General features: G+C 40.1%; 1 protein-coding gene across 1 annotated transcript in view; it reads left to right on the top strand.

Annotated features, from left to right (window-relative positions):
- zgc:153039 (uncharacterized protein LOC767698 homolog) overlaps positions 1 to 21,649 on the top strand; it is a 70,151-nt gene extending 48,502 nt beyond the window's left edge. Inside the window, exons 10-13 of the mRNA XM_038692253.1 lie at positions 8,629 to 8,821; positions 14,957 to 15,131; positions 16,532 to 16,678; positions 19,025 to 21,649. Coding sequence (XP_038548181.1) covers positions 8,629 to 8,821; positions 14,957 to 15,131; positions 16,532 to 16,678; positions 19,025 to 19,986 — 1,477 coding nt within the window. The 3' untranslated portion in view covers positions 19,987 to 21,649. The remainder of the gene's footprint in view (positions 1 to 8,628; positions 8,822 to 14,956; positions 15,132 to 16,531; positions 16,679 to 19,024) is intronic.
- The last annotated feature ends 534 nt before the right edge of the window (positions 21,650 to 22,183 follow it).

Below are 22,183 nucleotides of genomic sequence, written 5' to 3'. Positions count from 1 at the left end.
CTGGAGCAGTTTGTGGATTGAACATCTAGCTTAAAGGCATTCGCATGGAGGGTGAGAACTGACACAAACTCACCTGTAACAGCTGCTTCCTTTGTTTTATGTTTAAAGGTGAGCACAGAGATGATGTTTGGGCCAAATTTCCCAAATTTCTCTATGACTCACAACTTGGATGTTTTTTAGTGCTTATAAAACTGCAAAGCAACTGCCTAGTAAAAGAATTTCTGTTGAGCTCTGGAACCATATATATATATATGCGAGAAAGGAAAATACAGTAGCTATGTCCTTATGTTTTTTCTCTTAATTAGGCTTTATAGCTTACTTTGAACTTAAAGCTAAGTGCATTTACTTTGTGCAGTTCTACTGTACATGTACCCCAATCATTAAGCAATTTTGTCTTATAATTGGATTTTTAATACTTTAAAAATAAGAAATATGCAGGCAAATGATTTAAAGGAACTGCTGTCGCAGCACATAAAGAGCCTAAATAAAAAGCGTGTGTCTGTGACAGTACAGTTTGTAAGACAACTTTTTTTGATTCTGACTTCCTGTGGGTGTCAGCTGATTGACAGCAAGAAGAACAAAACATACACATATATAAAAACGCTTTATTCACACACAAAAAGTCTACAATGCTGTTTGTGTGCACAAAGAAAGGACATGTCTGTGAAGATTCTCAGTCATCCAGGCCATAGTTATCCAAGGAAGGTTAAATAAAGGGCACCTGGAAGTGGTTGAAGATATTTCCAGGAGGCAGGAACTGAAGAAGGCAAAATGTCTTCAGGTATATTCAACCAAGTCCAGTTGCCCTTTAATTTAACCTTCCTTGTATAAAGAAAGGATATATTTCATGTTTTCTGATACTATTTGGTTGTTATACATTATTCTGCTTTGAAAATGCACTTGTCATTGATGTCATAGATGATATCCACTAGACGTGCCAAACATCTTCAGTGTTTCTCACACATAAGTAACACTTGTGTCTTCCACCCAAGTAAATGTTGACCCATTTTAACGATAACAGCTGTTCATAAATACAGTTTTAACAGCATGTAGTTCTAAATCACAAGGAACATCCTATGAATACACGCCAGCCCAAACAGCCGACAGTCATGGAAACTAAACCAAAGCTTGTCCATGGGTTGGCCGCAGTTAGTCATGCAGCGCATGAAATTGGATTTTGATCTTAGCTTGTTACCTCCTCAGTCTCCTATTCTGTAGCTCTCTGTGAGCTCAATTCAGAGACCTGTTGTATTAGTGTGATGACAATGGGCTGGCAGAAGGAGGACATTTTGAGAAAAGGCCTAAGAAAAGCTTCTTCCCAAGTTAAATGTTACTTGAAATAATGAACTCTTGTGCCACCTGAATGTGCACATACTTAATAGCGCAACTCAATTATTCATCTGCACCTGTCCATCCATTATTGCTAAGTAATATTTGTATTACCATTTGCATACAATGACTTTTGGGTACCTGACATACCTGACACCTGAAACCAAAACATTATAGTAATAAGTTTCTGTAGTTTGGCTATACCTTGTATTGTTTCACATTTGTTCGAGTATTAAAATGTATCAATTTCAACTGCCACAAGTGTGCACTGTCAACATCAGTATGCCGTGTTAATTTATAGCATTAGTATAGTGAGGGATTGGTTGTTAAAGAGTGAGTATGAGAGAATAACTAACTTTCTGTACAGCTCACTCAGAGTGCCCAGTGTTTCCTCTGTTGCACTCCATGTACAATGTACGCTGTGTGCTATCTGCTCATGCCTCCTTATCACTGTGTGACCGCTGGCAAAGGCTACAGGACACAAAGTTAGCCGCAAAACTTTTCCTACCGTCGATCTCTCTTCTCCCCATCGGCCGAGGGACCCGGGGCCCCCTGAGCTGATAAGGCGGCTTGTTGTCTGGCCAGCTGCCTGCTTTGGGCCTCCTTCCTTTTCCCCTGAGTTGTTCATTCTGTTAGTTCATTGTTGCTGGGCAAATTTTAACGGCAGTTGTTTGTGTTGTTTATTGGTTGAAATTTTTTTTTTTCTCGCTTGTGCTCCCTGCTTCTTTCTGTCTGGCTCTCTCCCACGTCTCTTTCCAGGCAAAAAGAATTAAAAGCCATTTAGCGCCGTCTCTCCCCCTGAGAACTGCTCTGTAATTAGCATAACTAATTTAGCAGAAATATTTCCCTTTCCCTTAAATTTGCTGTTGTGTAGGGGAGGGGATGGATTGAAATTATGATGTAGCGGAAAAGATGTCTGCTTGTTAAATGTTTGTGTGCGTGCGTGTTTGCACATAAGAGTATACAACAGGAGAGTGAAGGTATGCAATTTGGAGACTGTGGGTCTGAAATTCAAGTCATGCTGGGTGAACTGGTGTATGAGTGCATCTGCCTCTTGGTTCTATCTGTGTGTGTGCTCGCTTGTGAGTAGTTTCCTTCATTTGTGTGTTTGCAGCTGTGTCTTTGCATGTGTGTTTTTTGTTAAGAGGCTTCTGTTGGCTGCAGCTTTATCAGCGGCAGCTCCAGCTGTGTGTAGTGTTCCTTAGGGGGTGCTGTGTGTCCTGCTGCTGATGCTGCATGGGCACCGGCCACTTGGACTTGTGGCTTAAACATACAAACGCAGACAAATACATATACACACAGTATCACAGGGTGAGTGGCCAGAATTCAGGACACAGCAGAGCGCTCCAAACTGATGCCAAAGGATGTTTGTGGAAAGCATGGAACTCGGTCACACACAGGCAATGACCTTCAGTCGGAGTGGGCAACTAAAAAGCAACAGCAACTGGCAGCTCAACAGAAACACACACATTTTTACTCTTTTTACTTTTACCAGCTCTGTGTGCCATCTGATGTCCAAATTACAGCAGCATTCTCAGCGGCTTCCTTGATTGTCTTTGTTAGAATCTGTGAATTGACCAGCTGAACCATTAGCTCCAAAAACAAAAGTGTTGCCCTCTGCGGGTCCCGTCCTTTGTCCAAATATGAGTCAAGAGTGATTTGACAGATTGGGGTGTGTAAAAATCCAGATGGATCATCAACTGTGTTTAGATGGATGGGAGACAGTAGGTTGTTAGAGAATCATTATCTGCTAATAGATGGGTATGGCTTAATGATGTTTGAGCATAAAGGTGCCTTTATCCTCAAACCATATTCAGAGCTGGGAGATTTGAACTAATATTCTCACAAAGACAGAAATATTCTTACTCTTTATATAAATTTCTTTGTCAGATATTTGTAGGTAGATTGTATTATGGGTACATTAAAGGGACCCTTTACTTGTTAAAGTCAGTTTACGGGTTGTGGAGAGTATTAATCAGCCCTTAAAACAGTTGTATAATGTCTTCTGTGGAACTCTGGAATTACTGTGTCAAGTCTAGGTTTCTCAGCTTGGTCTTAAAGACTTATACCACACCATAACCTTAAATGATGAAATTGATTCAAAACAAAATGACTTGATTCATTGTAAGAAGACCAGTGACGATGCTTAATTATCAGCAATGCAGCCTGTGAGAGATCAATAACTATGGTGTTCTTCCTCCTAATAATAAAGTGACTGCTTCTCTGTATTGAGCACCAGGTGCCAAATATCACCCCAGCATTGTGGCTCATTCTGTCACCTATATCTGAATGAGAAAATGCCATCACTTTATATGAAAATGATGGTTTATTTCAATGTGGCATATTTACCATAAATGTGGCTCTATGGGTTATGCTAAGTTTGCACTCATCTCTTTTGTTGTGGAAATTCAGGGAAACAGGGACAAAACAACACAAATTGGGGCGAGCTTCCTACAGATTTCCAAATAAACAAGATTTTTACAAGAGTAATTTCAAAGGCTTGTCTTCAATCAAAAGGAAACACAGAAAGAAGCCACCTGAAATGGCCATTGTTGCTGATTGCATCTTCCTAATGACTTCATATCATTGTTTTCTGTTTCTGTTTTAATTAGTAATTGTTTTTTTAAATACCACATATTGGGATCCTAAGGACCCCAGTTTTAATGGATGCATCTATTTATTGAGTTAGGCTTGCTACGAGTCCTAATTGAACTTGAAATCATGGTAAATAAGTACTAATGTGGATTGTACTTGGGAGAAAAGCTGTAGTTTGTGTTAAAGAAAAGTATATATTTTTGTTTTACACAAAATACAAATTAACTGTAACCTAAAGTAAGAATATTTTTTTTCAGATGAAATCAACTAACTTATAATGTTTAGAGAACTCCTGTCAGTGGTCTTGTACTGTATCTTAAAAGATGGTTAAGTTTCTTAAGGTCAGCCCAGTCTCCATTGGTGTTGTGCCAGTGTTAAGAGGCTGCCTGACGTAACGTCTTATACACTCACTGACCTCTCACTTATAGGAACTGGCATCTCCTGGCAGCCGTGTCTGAGTGTAAGGATAAAGTTTTTTGTCCCTGCTCTCCCTCAATTATGACGTGTCTTTTGGCTAAAGGCCGGACCTCCTCTCTCCGTCTTTGTCGTTCTCAGTTTCTTTTTCTTAATGTCTCTAAGGGCTTGACTGGCGGCGACTATTTCATGGTGCTTTTGCTGTGTCAGCTAAGTGACATCAGTCGCTGGAGAACAAGAGAGACAGTGGAAAGGGTAAGAGGGAGGTGATTGCATGGAGGGACCGCACAGACAAAAGAGAAGGGAGCTTTTATCGTAATTACACCCACTGTCCAATGGGATGGAGAGAGCGATAAGATGAGAGAATTGTGGGCACCGCCGATGCTAAGTGATCAAGTCGAGAAGACATAAAAGCAAAGTTTGAAGACAGTAGGCCAGTACGATGCATCCATGGTCACAGGCTATATAGGGCTGATATGTCAGGATGATATTGTCATCCACTTACAATATGATGAAGCTTCCTATCAAGTTTTAACAAGTCAATAGATTTTATTATTATTTCCTTTCAAGGTTCTCACTGGAGAAATCATTCCAGTGGGCTGTGGGAGGATTTTACGCAACAGATTCAGGAATGTCAGTCTTTAAAACCTGCAATGAAACCTGCCTGACTCTTTGAGCTGCTAACCATTTAACTCATTTCATTAGTGTGATATTCAGTGTTCCCTGTGGTCTAAATGCTGTTTCCACCCTGACAAATGCAATTTTTGTTTGCAATGTATATACCTAAAACAAATCACCTAAATGGCAGAGTCAACTGTTTGAGTATTAAAGAGTAAAATCCTGTGTTTACATCAGTTCAATCTTCACTCAACAGCAGGTTCATTTTACGCAACACAGCAAGTGTGATGCTATATGCCAAAGAATACCAAAGGGATAGGTAATACTTCTTAGGACCAAGTTTTAACATTTTGCTAACAAAGTACAACTTCAGCACTGTGACAAGTCTCCCTTTATTGGTGAGAAGTAAAAAATATCACCTATAACAGCTCAACTTAAAAACAATGATATATCAGTATCGGAATGTACTGTATGTTGGTAACAAGAAAGAAAAGCCAAAAATATACTAGAGGTGGATCCATTATATAGTTTTTCTACCAGATAGCACTGACGAGATGTTCAAATCGGTTCTTTCTAACATGCTAATAATGTTTGCCATGGGCACCATTTTAGGAACATTTGCTCATTAGCACTAAACACAAAGTACAGCTAATGCATTTTGGACAAATGAAAATTGTGATCTGATGAATGCACTAGATGAAAAGTGAGGAGATGAACAAAGTTATTACAGTTCATCCTGTGGGAAAACATGAATGTTTGTACCAAATGTCATGGCATAGTTGAACTAAACATGTCAACCTGCTAGTGGCACTAGAGGAAATGTCCAAAGTGGCGAACCAGCTGATGTTGCCATCCATAGAGCCATGACGCTAGCTGGCTACTGGATAAGTCTAAAATGTTGATATCTGCCTTAAAAATCCAGTATTTATCTGGTTCTAACTGCTAATAATCGTTTTGACAAACTGGATGGATTTATGTCTCGGTTACACAGGATGAGACTCTTGAATATCAGTGGAAAATATTGGTTTCAGGAGCTTTTAAGTTTAAAAGTATTCACTTTCAAGTTTCTAATGTAAGACGTGCTCGCATTTTCCTTTGTCCCTCCCTTTATCAATGAAGAAAACTCGACCAATTGGAGGGCTAATGACTGATTCATGGCTGTCTCTGTCTGTCGGCCCCTCTGTTTCTCTCCTCTTTTAATTAACAGCACTTTCCTGCTTTGTAGTTTTCAGCAGTGGTTACTTTCCCCCCTCTTAAATAGTCTATATCTGTTAGTGGATCCATGCAGGAAGCAAGTCAGTCATTTGAGCTGCGTTGTGTAATTACAGCTGGGACTGCTTTAATGGCTGTTTATCCACACTGCTGCAACTATTGCAGGAAATTGGGGTTAATTCCATGATCCTGTAAATATTTGAGCACTTCCATCCACATCTGTGTGGCCCCCATCCCCAAGACCCCCTCACCTCATTTACACATTACATATGAAATTATGTTTTTACAGGTACATACAATATGTGGAATAAATACAATTAATGCACTCATTCATACATGAAATCAAGTTTATGTGCAAACTGAGAGATCCACAGCAGTCCACAGTGGCAGCTTATTATCTGTGTGGTGTTTGTCTTAATTACTCTTTTCCTTAGCATTAACTCCTCATTTGTTTTGATGCTGCTGTACAGTCACGCATTAGTAAAAGGCTCTGAGTGTGTGTGTGTGTGTGTGTGTGTGTGTAATATGAGTTGAAGTAATTATGATTTGTCTGACATTGAGATTCAGATATTATTTATGGTTACAGTCTGACCTTTTTGAAAAACATTTCAGCATAACTCTGGACCAAATTGCATTGCTTAAATTTATATTGATTGAAAGGTTTTTGTAAAAGTAAAATACATATTTGTTTACCAAGCCAATATAACCATTTAATCAACGTAACACCTCCTTATTATTAGTCGAGGGTATGTCTGTCTACTTTGCTAATGTGCGTTGCCTGTCCAAGAGACTGTCTGCATGGATGGCATCAGCTGCCACATACTGTTATGTAGTATTTAACTTACACTGGTTGTATGGTACAATGACACCAGATAGTTGCATTCTAATCTTGTTAAGCATCGGTCACAAACATTGGAAATGATATAATGTGGGGCAAGAGGAGTTTTGGAAAATCACAAAGCCAGGTAGTCAAGAATCCTTACCACTGAGGTAACAACTACATTATGAGAAGGGGCAGTAGACCATCATATGACACTGAAACCCAGACATATAAAAATTCTTTCACGGGTGTAGCAGCTATTTAAAAGATTGCCTCAGTGTTGGTGAAAGTTCCCAGTTCATTTTCTAGATGGCTCACTCATTTTATAATCTAGATGTATGTATTCTATATTGCTCCTTTCCAACTGCTGTGTCACATGTTACAAAGTTAGATACAGCAGAATTATGAAACATGATTATTATTATTATTTAAATTTTTTATTTACCTTTTTTAAACTTTGACCTGTACCGTTGGTGCTAGATAAAGAGTTATGGTTTCACCACAGTGATTGCAATCATCCTCATCCCAAGGGGAACATCTGAACTAAATTTCATGGCAAGCTATCCCATAGTTGTTGAGACATTTCACTCCCAATCACAAATGTGAAACTTGTGATGGCGCTAGAGGAAAGGTCAGCAGATCACCGTAGTCATTAGGAGACATGATACGGGAACCATGAATGTCTGTACAAAATGTTGTGCCAATCCATCTAGTATATGGGGAGATATTTTACTGGATGAGAAAAATATTCAACCTTCTGGTGGTGCCTTAATGACAAATCAGAGGATCACCAGAGTCACTAGGATTCATCTTCTGGGCATCATGGATATCTGTACTGAATCCATCAAATAGTAGTCTTTCCACGCCTACAGCAACAAATCTTAGCAGATGGCAAGTTGACCTTTTCATGTCATGAAATCTTAAGATCAAATTTCAGTCCTGTTTAAAGACTAGCTTAAGGGGTCCATAGAGTGTAAAAGATCCTTCAGGACCTGACAAAAAAAATCGGCCATTGCTTTCTAAAATTGGGTTTGAAGAAGGTTAGTAAGTAGTAATACTCTGACTGAACAAGTAGTTCTTTGCACAAAGACTTTAATAATCCAGTATGTGATTCGCCTTTCATTAGCTTTTTTAACCCAGGTGGATGGAGAATCTGAATTTCATTCCAGCTGCTTTTTCACTGAAATCCTCAGTGGTTTGTCAAACCCTCTCAGTCTAATGAACTGACATTTCGGAAGGACCTCATCAGAGGTGTGGGATGTGAGCTAGTAGCTAACACAAGGTTTTTCTTATCACGTCAAAAAAACAAAACTACACGTTTGTAACCAACATGTAATTAAAAGGACCATCTCTATACTTTATTACATGGAAAATGCCATAGAGCAATCAGAACTGTAGAGCAATATCAAGTCCTTCGGTCAGACTGTGTTGTATGTTAGCAGTAGGGCTGCAACCAACAGGTTTTTTGGTTTCGAACCTGCTGACTTTCAACTTCAGAAAAATTTCAGCTTGGTATTTCTCTGTGTACACAAAGTGTTCCATTTTTATTATTTTTATCATTGTCACACACAATCATATGTGTTTTGTCTATTGCTTCCCCCCTAACTTTTACCTCTCCACTTGTCCTTTTGTGTTCTTAGGCCCACCTTTCGTTACTTCACCTGGCATACGTGCGTGTTGGGCATCGTGGGTTGCGCCGTCATGATGTTCCTCATCAACGCCATCTACGCATCGGCCAGCATCGCCTTCATGCTGCTGCTGCTTCTGCTGATTCACTACCTCAGTCCCACCTCCAGCTGGGGCTACATCAGCCAGGCTCTCATTTTCCACCAGGTCTGACACATACACACACTGAGGCACACACTCTCAATACTGCCTTGTCATTACTAGAGCAACTAAAATCTCATCCCCTCAGCTTTACAAGAGCCTGTACCGCTGCCAAGAAATCGTTCTATCAGGTTTATAGAGACACGCAGACACACAGACAGACTGATCTCTGCCGTCTCTCCCACAGCCAAGCCTTCTGCATTTAACAGACAAACTCCCTCACTCTCTCTTTTCTCACACATACACACAACACTGCCTCATCATTCCTACAGCAGCCATCTATCACTTTTATCAGGATTACCAGACACACACATACACATCTGCATCTTTTCCATACTCACAAACATACACACACAGAGCTTTACATCATCCAGCTTTCCGTGTCCTCTATGAAGCGAGCCTGTTGCTTTCAAGGAGAGGGGACACCATTGCCAGAAGGGCCCGTTGCCAAAGAGGAACTGTTGCCAAGGCTGCAGGCAGGGGTTATGGAGGGGGGACAGGGAGGGTGGCTGGGTTTGCCAGCGGCTTGTCAGGAGGCAGAACATTATTACAACCACTTAACTTATTGAGCTTTTCCTCCTCGTCCTCCTTCTCTTTTCTCATCCCGTTCTCTCCCTCCTCCTCTCCCTCCTCTGCTGTTTCTCTCAACCTGTGACAGCCCCCCCCCCCTCCCCTCCTAGGTGATAGGTAGTTGGCTCATTAGTGTCATGGATGGATTACAGTCCTACCGGGTACAGGCCCAGGGGCCCTTGGACAAGAACCTCTGTATGAACTTTTTGAGAAGTCAGTCAAACAAACAAGTACAAAGAGACGCAAGTTGACCACACAAAAAGAAAGCAAAAAGGACGGAAAAAATAATGTAAAGACACACAAAACGTCCACAAAGATATGCAAAATGATTTCTAAGTGATCCAAGACAACCACAAAGTCGTTTTATCATCATCATCGTCATTTTATGTCTCTTTCAGTCTGGGTGTCTTGCTCCTAGAAGGGGTGTGTTCTCATAACCTGGCAATGGATGTAGGCTTTTTGGTGTTACTAATAACATCTATTTATTGATATCATTTCATATTAGAATATTTAAAGTTGTGTATTTGACATACATTTATTACATAGAATAAACTGTTTATTATTGCTAAGAACCACAGCTTTAAATGTGCATCCAAACACATTTTCCTGATTAAAATGATTACACTAATAGGCCTGGCTGGAGAGACCAAGTGTGTGCATGTACATATTTCATACATGCACTCGTCTTCCACTCCTGCTCCCTCCAGCAGTAACCATTGTGGCAGGACGCCAACTGGGTGACTTTGAAGCAGGGACACAACAGCTCACAACAAAAAAACACTCTGGGCGATAACAGGCGGCTGACAACGGTGTTTAAGAGAGAAAGACCACGAAGAAAAAGACAAACTGAGGCAAGAAATGCTGATGGTATCATGGTAGGGAAAGATACAGACAGAGTATAAGCAGGAGGAGGGGATGAGTGATTGAGAGAACTAAGTGATGGATGAGACTGAAGCGACAGAGAAATGATGATAGCCTGATGGATGAGAAGACAGGGGGAAAATGGAGATATAAAGAGAGACGGATGATTAGATGAGTGGAGGCAGTTGGACTTTTTCTTTTTACTCCAATTACCGGACAGGACCATGAAAACAGTTCTGGTGATTACGATGGTAATACTGTTGGAAATGGTTGCATCTTCAGTTTTGATTGATGGCTGTATAGACACACACATTTACACTGTAGCAGCTTCAGGACCTTGAGCTAAACTTGTTTGCTAAGACTGTCTTTATCAGCACCATTTTTATGGTTCTTTTCCAACTAAATCCTTAAGTGGAGCTGCAACACAAGCAAAGGGTCATTCTTTTATTTTTCATTATTACCTCAAGTCTATTAAACTCAAGTGAAAATAATTTTAAAGTTAGTTTTTTTGTTTTTTTTTAAGGGAAATTTGTCTGTTTTATATGGATGTCCAATCAGTGTTGATGGTAAAAGTGTTCAATTGAAGCAATAAATTCCTGTGCATTGTGCTATATTGACACAGAAAGCTGAGTTCTCCTGCTGCCAGATGCATTGCGTGCAAGCTTCTGATGCCCACTCTCACCTGCAGGCTTCCAAATAAGCTAATGCTAGCTGAGCTGGTGCTGCAGTATAAAGTTCCACAAGAAGCAATCTGAACAAACTGTTACTGACATCCAACCTACTGCTCTCATTAGGTGGCTTCAAATGAGGCTTAACGTTCACACAGTTTCTCTTGACTGCTACTTAATATTACAACATCGCCTCAGCCTGTGGGAGTCCCCTCTGAGCCTATGGCTATTACTTTGCAGGCCGAAGCGTTAGATGATAAAAATACTCACTCCGTGGTCATCTTCCCTCTCGGCCCTGCTGAAGAAGGTCTCCAGCACATCTCTGTCCAAGTTTGGAGTAAAACCTCAATGCATAGTAACACACTTGGGCTCTCCCGGATTAGAGTCGGCAACAGGATCCAACAAAAAACCTCCCCGCTGATATTTATTGCAGCAGAACAATTCAGTTTGTGTTGGTATGGGAGGGCAATTTGAGAAAGGCGCAAATAGTTTTCAATATGTGTATTTGTCCGAAAAGGTTGTGTGAATAGGCACGCCCTCAATCCAAGCTAGTCTGAGCGGAGGCCCTTTGGCTCGACTTGCTTTTCTTTGGGTTTCCATTGTAGAAATGTTGCACCTGTTCCTGCTTCCTGGTACTTTTTTTCGTATCACCTCACCATCGTCGAGGTTCCAAGCGAGCTGAGGGATACTAAAATGTAACGTGAAAACACGACAGACTGCTGATGGGTCAGAGAGAATATTCACTATTCACTGCATCATCATTGTGTGCGCCAGACAGAGGCCAGCAACAGAAAGTTTTGTACTTTACAGTTTTCGTATGGAATTTAATCTCTAAATCCACTTCTGACTAGTTTTGAGGTGAGAAATCAGCTGTGTAGATTTCGAATATTGACAGTTTTATGAGAAGTGATGGCGGAACAAAATGTGCTTGAGGGTGGCGATGGCGAAATTAAGACGCCTGCCTTTGGTGTGAGAGACCCAGGTTCAATCCCCCATCCACCACTGTGTCCCTGAGCAAGACACTTAAGTAGACACCTGCTCTAGAGGCGTGCGACCTCTGACATGTATAGCAGCTGTAAGTCACTTTGGATAAAAGCGTCAGCTAAATGAATAAATGTAATGGTGTATGGTGTTTTTTGAAAATTAAACCATGTAAACCTGTTCTGGTCCAACCCCTAATTAAGATTTTGAACCTGAAAATGAGCATAATACCACCTCTTTAAAGAACAGCTTGTTGATAGCATAAACAGATGTCATTATGGGTTTTTTAACAGGGAGCACCTACATGACCCCCCGCACACTCTTCTCCAAAGAGCACCAAAGTTTCATATATTACCTTTTATCAAAGTTCAAAGTTTATTCTTCAACTACTGGTTATACATGTACATGTAGGGAAATCCATGACCTTCAATTCCTTTAATTGTACCGTGACATACATAAAAGATAATAACATAAAGAATTGATGTATAGTAGTCTAATAACAACAACAAAGAGTTGGAGTGTGTGTGTGTGTGTGTGTGTGTGTGTAACAATATTGTGTTTCCAGCTCCTGTATTACGCTTTCTAATAAATCTTCCGTCGGGTTAGTCACTCAATTCATTCAACTGGAAGTGGTGATGAGGTCTTAAAATATATGGAAAGGGTCTTTAAAAAGATCTTAAAAGGTATTAAATTTTATTTTAGGATTCCTGAGTCATTCATTGCTTCAACTGATGATTACATTTACTATCAACACTGATTAGACACCCACATAAAAGTGTGGGGAATTTTCCCATAAAGTCATTCTCAAGTGACGCTTTTCCATTTAAGGTGTGTTTCAGCCAAAACAAAGGTACAGCTTCAATTGGCTAGGATTTTAGGTTTCCACGTCCTCCCCCTAAATGTTAGGTGATGAGTTGACTCCAGCAAAGTTTGCTTTCTTCACATTACATCCCTGCTGTGCTTGTGTCAGAGATTACTTTCTCTCCAACACCAAGACACAGTTACTCACTCCACTTTAAAGAGGACAAAGGCCACGCCAAACACAGAATTCTCCTTTCAAGTTATCCTTCAGCGGCTTCAACATGGTGGACATGTCATTACTGAACTAATGGTTATTAATTGCAATGAGGGTATAAATGGAGTGTTAATCATTCCCAGCAGACTATAGGTTTAGATCTAATGTTTGGTTCCACATGGTTACATTCCCTTAATGCTACCTCATCAACACGCCTACAGAATCCTAATGATGGTTGTGATACAGAGTGCATTGTAATACAAAATGAGACACTCCAGAATATAAATGTATGCTCACAAGCAATTACAGATGGGTACATTTTTACCAATAACATTTTGATTGACACATATGTATGCATGGATACTGTATACATATGCTCCTACATGCCTGCCACAATCTCATATTCTAATGGGGTGCTGATTAAAGATATAATTTGTTTCTACATAAGATCGACATAAGAAGTCCCTGCATTAACAATACACCAGCACATGCATACAGACAGTAGAAGATGGAGGCGCACAGACACAAACACACATCCAGACAGAGTTGGTGACTTAGTCAGCCACTTATTTCAGTCGTTTTATCACAAAAGTAAAATGTGTGATATGCTAAAACATAGTGTAACAGCAGCATGAATAAAGTAATTAAGTAACGTCAAACAGCAAAATCTAAATGAAGTTTCCCAACATTAGCTAATATTAGCCACCATAATCTCATCATACCAGACCAAGTGAGGCTGTAGCAGCAAAACTCCTGCGTGTAATTCCTGAGCCATTCCTTTTAAACTTTCATTTTTTTCAAAACATAGCCTCACTTTAAGTTCCAAACGTCAGTCCAGAGAAAGACAAGAAAAGTCCATTGATCCATATTCCTACTACTCATTTGCTTTATTGAATTTCTTGGCAGCTCATTCAGGTTATTGAAATCACTCTCATCCAGTCCTCCCCTCTGACACTGCCAGATATGTCTCACGGGAGCTTTTTAGCCCGGTTGTTTTTCTTATGCATTTGCTTTAAATCCCAAAGAAATCAGGGAATAAAAATCTGTATGATAAATCACATACTGTAGATATTGGGACAATGCACAGTGAAGAAAATTTAATGTAAAGGCATATACTGTCTCAATGATGATGACAGACAAATTGTGTTTTTGCTGAGGTTAAAAGTTCATTCTGTAATCGGCAGTTGAGAAAACAACCTCACCATAAGGTCTGTTTAGTAGCTGTTGTGGCGTTTTTGATCATAAAACATGACCTCCAGCAGCAGATGAAGTTTTAGATTTCCAGATGTCCAGTTTTCTGAGCACTTTAAGGACTTCTAGTTCATGTTGGCCTAAAAGCTCAGGTTCAGAGTTCATCTGTACAAACAGCTTCAGCTGATACTAAATTGACCTTGTGGTTTGTGATTTGGTGCCCAGCTGGAAAATTATTTTTTATCATAGCTGAAATATATTAGCTATATAAAAAAAATCTCTTTTAAGCTAAAATCAACTCGGTGTTATTTCCAAAGTGGTTTATTTAACAAGTGTATTTTCTTGTGCAGAGGAAATGATAGTGAGCATCTTCAAGTCTATAAAAAAATAAAAAAATCCCTATGTATCATCCTCAAGCTCAGGTCCTCTACCACAGAGGCCTGGGAGTTTGAGGGTTCTGTGCAGTATCTTAGCTGTTCCTAGGACTGCACTCTTCTGGACAGAGACCAGAGATGTTTTACTGGAATCTGCTGTAGCCATATATATATATATATTTATATTTATATATATATTTGCAGCAATTGTGCAAGCATAAGGAATGTGATACATCAAATCTGTAGGGTGGCAAATATTCAAAGAAATGTAATGCAAAACATCTGCTCCAAGCATCACCTTCAGATATGAATTTTTGGGAGACTAGGTGCATTGGGTCTCAGATAAATGCAGATATAGCTTTGTTTTAGAGATCTCTGCCCTACACACATGGCTTTCTGAAATGGTGCTTGAGTCCACTCTTTGGACCACGGGGTTAAACAAACACACTTCTCAATAACAACCCTCATCTGTCTCCTATAGGTGCGCAAGTACCTGCTGATGCTGGACGTGAGGAAGGACCACGTCAAGTTCTGGAGGCCTCAGATCCTGCTGATGGTTTCCAACCCTCGCAGCAGTGTGGGCCTCATCACCTTCATCAACGACATCAAGAAGAGCGGCCTCTATGTGCTAGGACATGTTCAGCTTGGAGATCTCAGTAAGGACACTGAAAATCAGTTTAGACTCTAGTCTCTCACTGTGTTTGCTGTTATTTTAAATTTACTTTACACCCAACACTCCTTTTAGACAGTTCTTCTTCTTATCAGGAGAAATTGAAAGTTTACTTTGGCACAGTTTCTCTTCTAAACTAGCACAGTGTGACAGGGCGATATTAATTATGAGCAAAACTAATCTGGGATGATGAGTGCAGATAGTAGGATAGATTTGAATAGTTTAACATTATTATGAAATTTAGAGGAGGCAGTAACAAAACTAACACCATTATTTTTTTTGACGATCATCTTGAGCATTATTGCTGGATTTAAATAACCATTTGTTTTACTACTCTTTGCTAGAAAAAGTAGTGATATTGCCACTTCACTTAAGTGTCAAAATAACAGGTCTTTTCCAAATATGCACGATATGAATTGGCAAAATGCTGTTTCCCAGTGAGCAGTGCATCATTTAATGGACCTTTTTAGCATGCTAGACCTTTCCTCCGTGACATCGTCTCATCTGCTGCTGTTTTATTTCGAGGGAAATAATCATCCACACAATGCTCTGGAGGCGTCTCCTTTCTTTTCTGCAGAGACACACACTCACCGAGTTTAAAGGAGCAGGGTCATTGATTGTTTCATTTGTCTTCTGAGGATTTTTTGGGGGGTTGGTTATGTGTTGGTGGGAAACTGGGGGCTGGCCCTGAACAGAGTCTTCAGAATCCAAAAATCCTCTGAGTGTTTCACAGTGGAAAAAAATGACATGTTCATTAGCCACTGAAGAGCCCTTCTCTCATTTGGAGTGTTGAGAAAAATGAAGGATTTATTCATTCACATAAGAGGATCTTGTTGTTGAGGACTCTTAGCTCCTTTCTCATTTCCTTTCTAATGTATTTTAATTCTTATCATTTATTCTCTCATTTGTCTAGCAGCAGTTTTCTTTAAAGCTGAATGCAAAGAATATTTATCCATAGGAGCAACAGTGTTAGTCTCAAGAGTCCAAACGCAGCTCGAAGTATCACAGGAAATGTCTATGAAGCTCGCATTTGGCCTCTGGCTTTACGTACATATTGGTGTTTTTTTTGGATGATTGATCACCTGCCAGCTTGTTTGTGCTCCCCTGTATCTTCCTCTCGGTCTCACATTCTGTCGACGCTGTCACTTGTGCTTGCCTCTTTCTCTCTCTGTGCCCCCCCACATCTCAGCATCTTGTCTCGTATCGCTCTCACGCTGTGCCTCTAATTCCAGCTCTGTCATACTGGCTTCTCTACTCCCTCCTTTGACTTGTATATCTATTGTTCTTGGCCTTCTCTTTCCTTTACCGTCTCTGAATCTCAGCATACTTCTACTGAAGTGCTATTTTTCTCACATCATAACATTTTGTTTTCTTCCACCCTCCCAGGCACTTTACCATCCGACCCTCTGCAGTCCCAGTATGACTCCTGGTTGTCCCTGGTGGACCATCTAAATATCAAAGCTTTTGTCAACTTAACATTGGCCGATTCTGTGCGTCATGGGATCCAACATCTCCTCTTCATCTCTGGATTAGGTAAGTGTCACCATCATCACCACAAAATGTCCCTCTTGGTCAGTAAGGACAATGAAAAGCCTACATTTATCTACTTGCTGATTTTGGGCTGTGATTTCTGTATTTTCAAGTACTAATATGTGAAGTATATTATGTGATTATAGCATTTTCCAGATAATCGAGTTGGTCATTTCCCACTTTATATCTTTCACATCTTTGTTTTATCGAATGTCACCTAGAAAATGGTTTAATTGAAACTACTTTCAGTGCTTTCACTTGAAATTACACTGAAACTGTCAGCACATCCATTTTAACTTACTTTTTTTTTCACCTGCCACTTGAATTACTTTTAGTGCTTACAAGAAAACTTAAATTTTCACTTAAATTTCATTCAATTGTTACACTAGCATAAGCACTTTCAACTGCCGCTTGTTTAAAGTAATTCTGATGCAGCTGTCACTTCAGTTGCTCTCAGTGCTTACACTGAAACTGACGCCTGTCTAAGATTTAAACGACTTTCAGCAGTGCTGTTCTAACAGACATTTTAACTTCTTTCATTAATGCTGTTTCAACTGACACTTTAATTTCTCTCATTCCATGCTAACACTTAAACGTTAACTCCTTTCAACACTTTCATTGTAACTGCCATTTTAAAGCCTTACTAATTCAGTTTAAACTGCCACTTCAATTTCTCAGTACCTGCTTAAAGTGACACTTCATTCAATGCTTTACTGAAACTATAACTTCTCTCAGTGCTTTCATTTGAAAGTTTACTTTCAGTAATTCTGTTTCAAGTTCCTATTTACTTTCTTTCAGCTTCTTTGTGCTTAAATGCAGCTTGTTTCACTTGTTAAACACACACACTATGTCAAAGTTGTAGCTACTACTGCCATATAAAGCTCTCTACCTGAAGACAATGAAACTGTTACAGATGTTTCAACTGCAAGTTAATGCAAGCCCTCCTACATTTTCTAAAGAACATCTTTCCTTTCTAGATTATGTATTTCAGCTTGTTTTCAGACACATATTGTACTTTTGGTATAGCTGTTTTTTAAATAATTTTCTCACTAGAGTTTTAGTCTTGGTTTAAAAGCTAAATTACAGTTTTCTTTATGTCTCTATGGCACTATTATCAAAGCACAAGACTCTAAACAGAGCAAGGTTTAATGGTTTACAGATCATTGCTGTAAACCATTAAATCTTGCATTCAAAACAACTGATTTTGCTTTCATTTGACTTGTTAACATTTTTCACCACAAGATCTATGATTCAATCACTAGTTATTTGGTGATATGGTGATAAGTACATTTGTTTAGTCATCTAAACATACCATACCCAACAATCGCTTAGTTCAAGACAAACCAATGTAAGGCACATGTTTCAAAATGACTCTTTGAAGCGCTAATGGTAATCTGTTACAGCTCATTTCACTGTTTTCACATTAGGTAACAATTGAACTATACATTACCCATCACAATTGACAATTTGACAAATAGAATAATTTCTATCCTATAATCAAAAGTGTGATCATTGAAGACATCTTCTCCAGTCACTGATGCAAGAAAATAAAACTTTTACAGTATTGAAACATACAGGTACATCATTGCAGCGGTCTTTGTTGTTTGTTAAAGCACTAAGCTACCAACACTTAGGTTGTGGGTTTGAATCCCACTGAGGTCACATCAAAATCTCGAGCCTTAGTGCGGTGATTCTGTTTTAAGTTTTGAATCTTAATATATTTAGCAAAATAAACAACAATACAATTAGGAACAGTGAGCATAGTAAACAGTATTCTAACAATAGAGAAGAAAATCTTATCCAAAGCACACATGTACACACATGTCTTTCTAGATGTTTTCTTTGAATCAGTCAATGTCAGATTTACTTATAATTGTGGGAAAAGGTATTTTTTTTATGATCTGTTGTTTTGTACTTAGTGTGATGATATATTACCACATGAAATAGTGAAAAGTACCATAGCGACAGAAAAAAACTAATATTTGTGCATGCTCTCCTCTTCAGTAACAGCCACTCCAAACCAAAGAGTTTTCTAGTTCTTTTCTTGTTATTTGCTGTCTTCCTGCTTTCCTGAGAGTTGTCACTCATGTCTAACTTTGACCACTCCAGCCCTTTCTCGTATCTCTCTTTGGCTTCCCTCCAATTCTTACTCCAGCAATTGTCTTCTTCACATGTGTCTCTTACTTTCACTTCACTGGATAAAATGACTGAACCTCTGCCTCTACCCTTCACTTTACAATTCAAGAAATCGATGATAATGATAGATGATTAGCATTAGATTGTAACAAATGATCGAGTTGTATTCTTTCCCTCATCTTTCTTTTCTCCTCCCCTCTCCCCTCTTTCCAGGTGGGATGCGTCCTAACACCCTTGTCCTCGGTTTCTATGACGACTGTCTTCCAAAGGACAAACTGATTGATCCATCACTCTCTACCAGTCAGTGCACAGATCCCTTTGGCCCCTCACATGAGCTCGAGCAACGACCCCCTCTCTTCCACTTCACCTCCCTGCGGGGTTCCATTGACAGACAGGATAATGGTGAATTTGGGGACGGGAAGGTTCTAGGATCCCAGGAGTATGTCGCAATCATTGCTGACGCCATGAAGATGTTAAAGAATGTGGTGCTTGCCCGGAACTTCAACGATTTTGACCGAACCCAGGTCCTCTCACCGCCCTCTACCTTTCCGGGGAAGAGAGCTGTGTACGTTGACGTCTGGCCGGTCAATCTCCTGCGTCCGGACAGCAGCAGCTACGTCGACACCTGCTCTCTGTTCCTGCTACAGCTGGCGTGTATCCTCAACATGGTGAGAGCTTGGCGCAGAGCTACGCTCCGTCTCTTTCTGTGCGTGGAGGAAGGGCGAAGTGTGAGAGGCTCGGAGGAGAAGCTGGGCCAGCTGTTGAAAGAGTTGAGAATTAAAGCTCAAGTTTACCCCGTGCCCTGGGACCAGCAGGTGGCGCTACACTGGCAGCGCCAAGGCAAGTGGAGCAAGAAACAGCGGTCACAGTCCCCCGATACCACCGAAGAAGAGAAGACGCCGAGGGCAGATGACGAAGACAACGAGGAGGATTACGTCAATAGCTTCCCAAGCAACGCAACGCGCCTGTCGGATGACTACCTGTCAGCTGTCAATAAGCTGATCCTGGACACTGCCCAGCCCGCCCCTGCTGTGCGTTTCCTGTACTTGCCCCGCCCCCCAGCTGACACCCAGCGCTACGCCACCTACTTACACCAGCTGGAGCTGCTGACTCGGGACCTGGGCCCCACGCTGCTCATCCACGGTGTCACGCCTGTCATCACCACTGACCTTTAAACAATCCCTTTTTCCTTTGCAGAGAGATGGTGAGTTCTGCAGTGTCCCCACCAGCTGCTGAAGGTTCTCTCTGAAGGTGTGTGGACCACTGTCAGTGCAGCATCACTGCAGATCTCAGCAGTGCCCATGATAGTCACCTCTGTCACTCCATCAGCTGCTACTTCATCCATACAGGATCTACGATAGAAGGAGCGGTCTTTAAATATTTTCGGGGTGTGCAGATGCTCAGTTTCCTTAAAATGATCATTCCATATGCCTTCAGATCTAAAAGTGCTTTGGTAGTTAGGGAGCTAAAGTCTGGACTCATTCCATCATGGACAGAAAGTTGGACGGCATTACACCTTGGAGCAGTCATTTGCAGGAAATCTGCTTTTCCATTTTAGGAGCTTAGAACAAAGGAAACAGATGCACAGTAATGATGACGGTGCTACTACGGAAGTCTTCAAAGTTTTATTCCAAAAATCTTTTTATGTGGGATCTCAGGAAGACATTCTTCTTTTTTCTAAAAAATGACAAACTGCATGTAGTGCATCTCTCCAATAATACCGTAAACGTGTTTACAGCACCAATAACTACTGTGATTGTCCACAAGTCCAAAATTACTCACCAGTGCTCACAATTCTTGATCTGCCTCAATGCTGAAGTGCCTAAATGTATTTTAACATGTGCTCAAGTCTACATCCCTGGCCTTTACATAGTGTATTTATGACTTTTGAAGTGACTACAGTGGCCAGAAGTGGCATTTATGGGAACATAGTCAATACTAATACCCTAAAATGTCAGACAACTGACTCAGTAATGTCGACTACACTGCAATATCCACACAAGGTATGCTTACTTTAGCTAAGATTAGCCTCAATAAGGTGCTGGTCATACCAGACCAACTAAGGCTTTAACAACAAAACTCCAGAGTGTGATGTACTTTTATTTCTTAAATATCACATCCTTCCTCTTACAAATAACAAATTGAAAGATTTGTAAGAGGAAGGATGTGATATTTCTTCTGTCAAAGTGACAGTCTCACTTTAAGCATCACTGTGTATCTTAGCATTCTGTGGCAAATAGTATTTCCATTCCTTGACACTTTGATAATGCAATCTGTATCCCCTTAGATCAATGTCAGTTGCAGGTGTATTGTAAAATGATCTAAAGAGTTGGAAGCCTTGAATTTTGAATCTGAAATGTCTCTACAAATAGATTCATCTTGACAATCTTCATCCCACTCACTTTGACACATCTGTGGGGTATTTATTTTATATTGTGTTTCAAATCAGATGTATGTTTACTTGTGGACCAACTGCATCCTTGGACACTACACTTGTCAACAAACCATTGACACTACAATTCTTCAAACCTTTGTCCCGGATTTCAGCTCTTGTCCTCACAGGAGTGCAAAGACATTGTTTATTGAATAAATGAAATTTTAAGTGTTGATTTCCTGTTGAAATCTGGAAAAATATACGAATAATGACACATATTAATAAGTTTGATTTGATTTATTTGTAAAATTGTTTCACATTTGTTCAAATTGGTTGGTATTTGTTTGTGGATTGGAAAAAGCACCATAAATGACTCACAAATCATATTACACTGTATTTGTCACCAAATTCCCAACATTCTCTTAATAAAGTCACACAAACATACGAACACATAAGAAAACCTAGTCCTGAACTTTTCTGTTTATTTCGTGTGTGTGTGTGTGTGTGTGTGTGTGTGTGTGTGTGTGTATCACAAAAGTGAGTACACCCCTCACATTTCTGTAAATATGTGATTATATCTTAGAAGAAATGACACTTTGCTACAATGTAAAGTAGTGTCTACAGCTTGTATAACAGTGTAAATTTGCTGTCCCCTCAAAATAACACATCACACATCCATTAATGTGTGGGCGCCATTATTTTTCAACACTGCCTTAACCCTCTTGGGCATAGAGTTCACCAGAGTTTCACAGGTTGCCACTGGAGTCCTCTTCACTCCTCAATGACCACATCACCTGCTGGTGGATAGTAGAGACCTTGCGTTTCATGGAAGTGAAACAATATCCATCCATCCATCGTCAACCACTTATCCTGTGTACAGGGTCGCGAGGGGGGGCTGGAGCCAATCCCAGCTGACATCAGGCGAATGGTGGGGTACTCCCTGGACAGGTCGCCAGTCCATTGCAGAGTGAAACAAGATTACATTACTTAATACATTA

This window comes from Micropterus salmoides, unplaced genomic scaffold (genome assembly GCF_014851395.1).
Source record: "Micropterus salmoides isolate LMB-PRFRI ecotype aquatic unplaced genomic scaffold, ASM1485139v1 Ms_hic_scaffold_3, whole genome shotgun sequence".
Lineage (NCBI taxonomy): Eukaryota > Metazoa > Chordata > Actinopteri > Centrarchiformes > Centrarchidae > Micropterus > Micropterus salmoides.
Note: the sequence above shows the minus strand (reverse complement) of the source record. Positions and strands in the feature narration are given on the sequence as shown.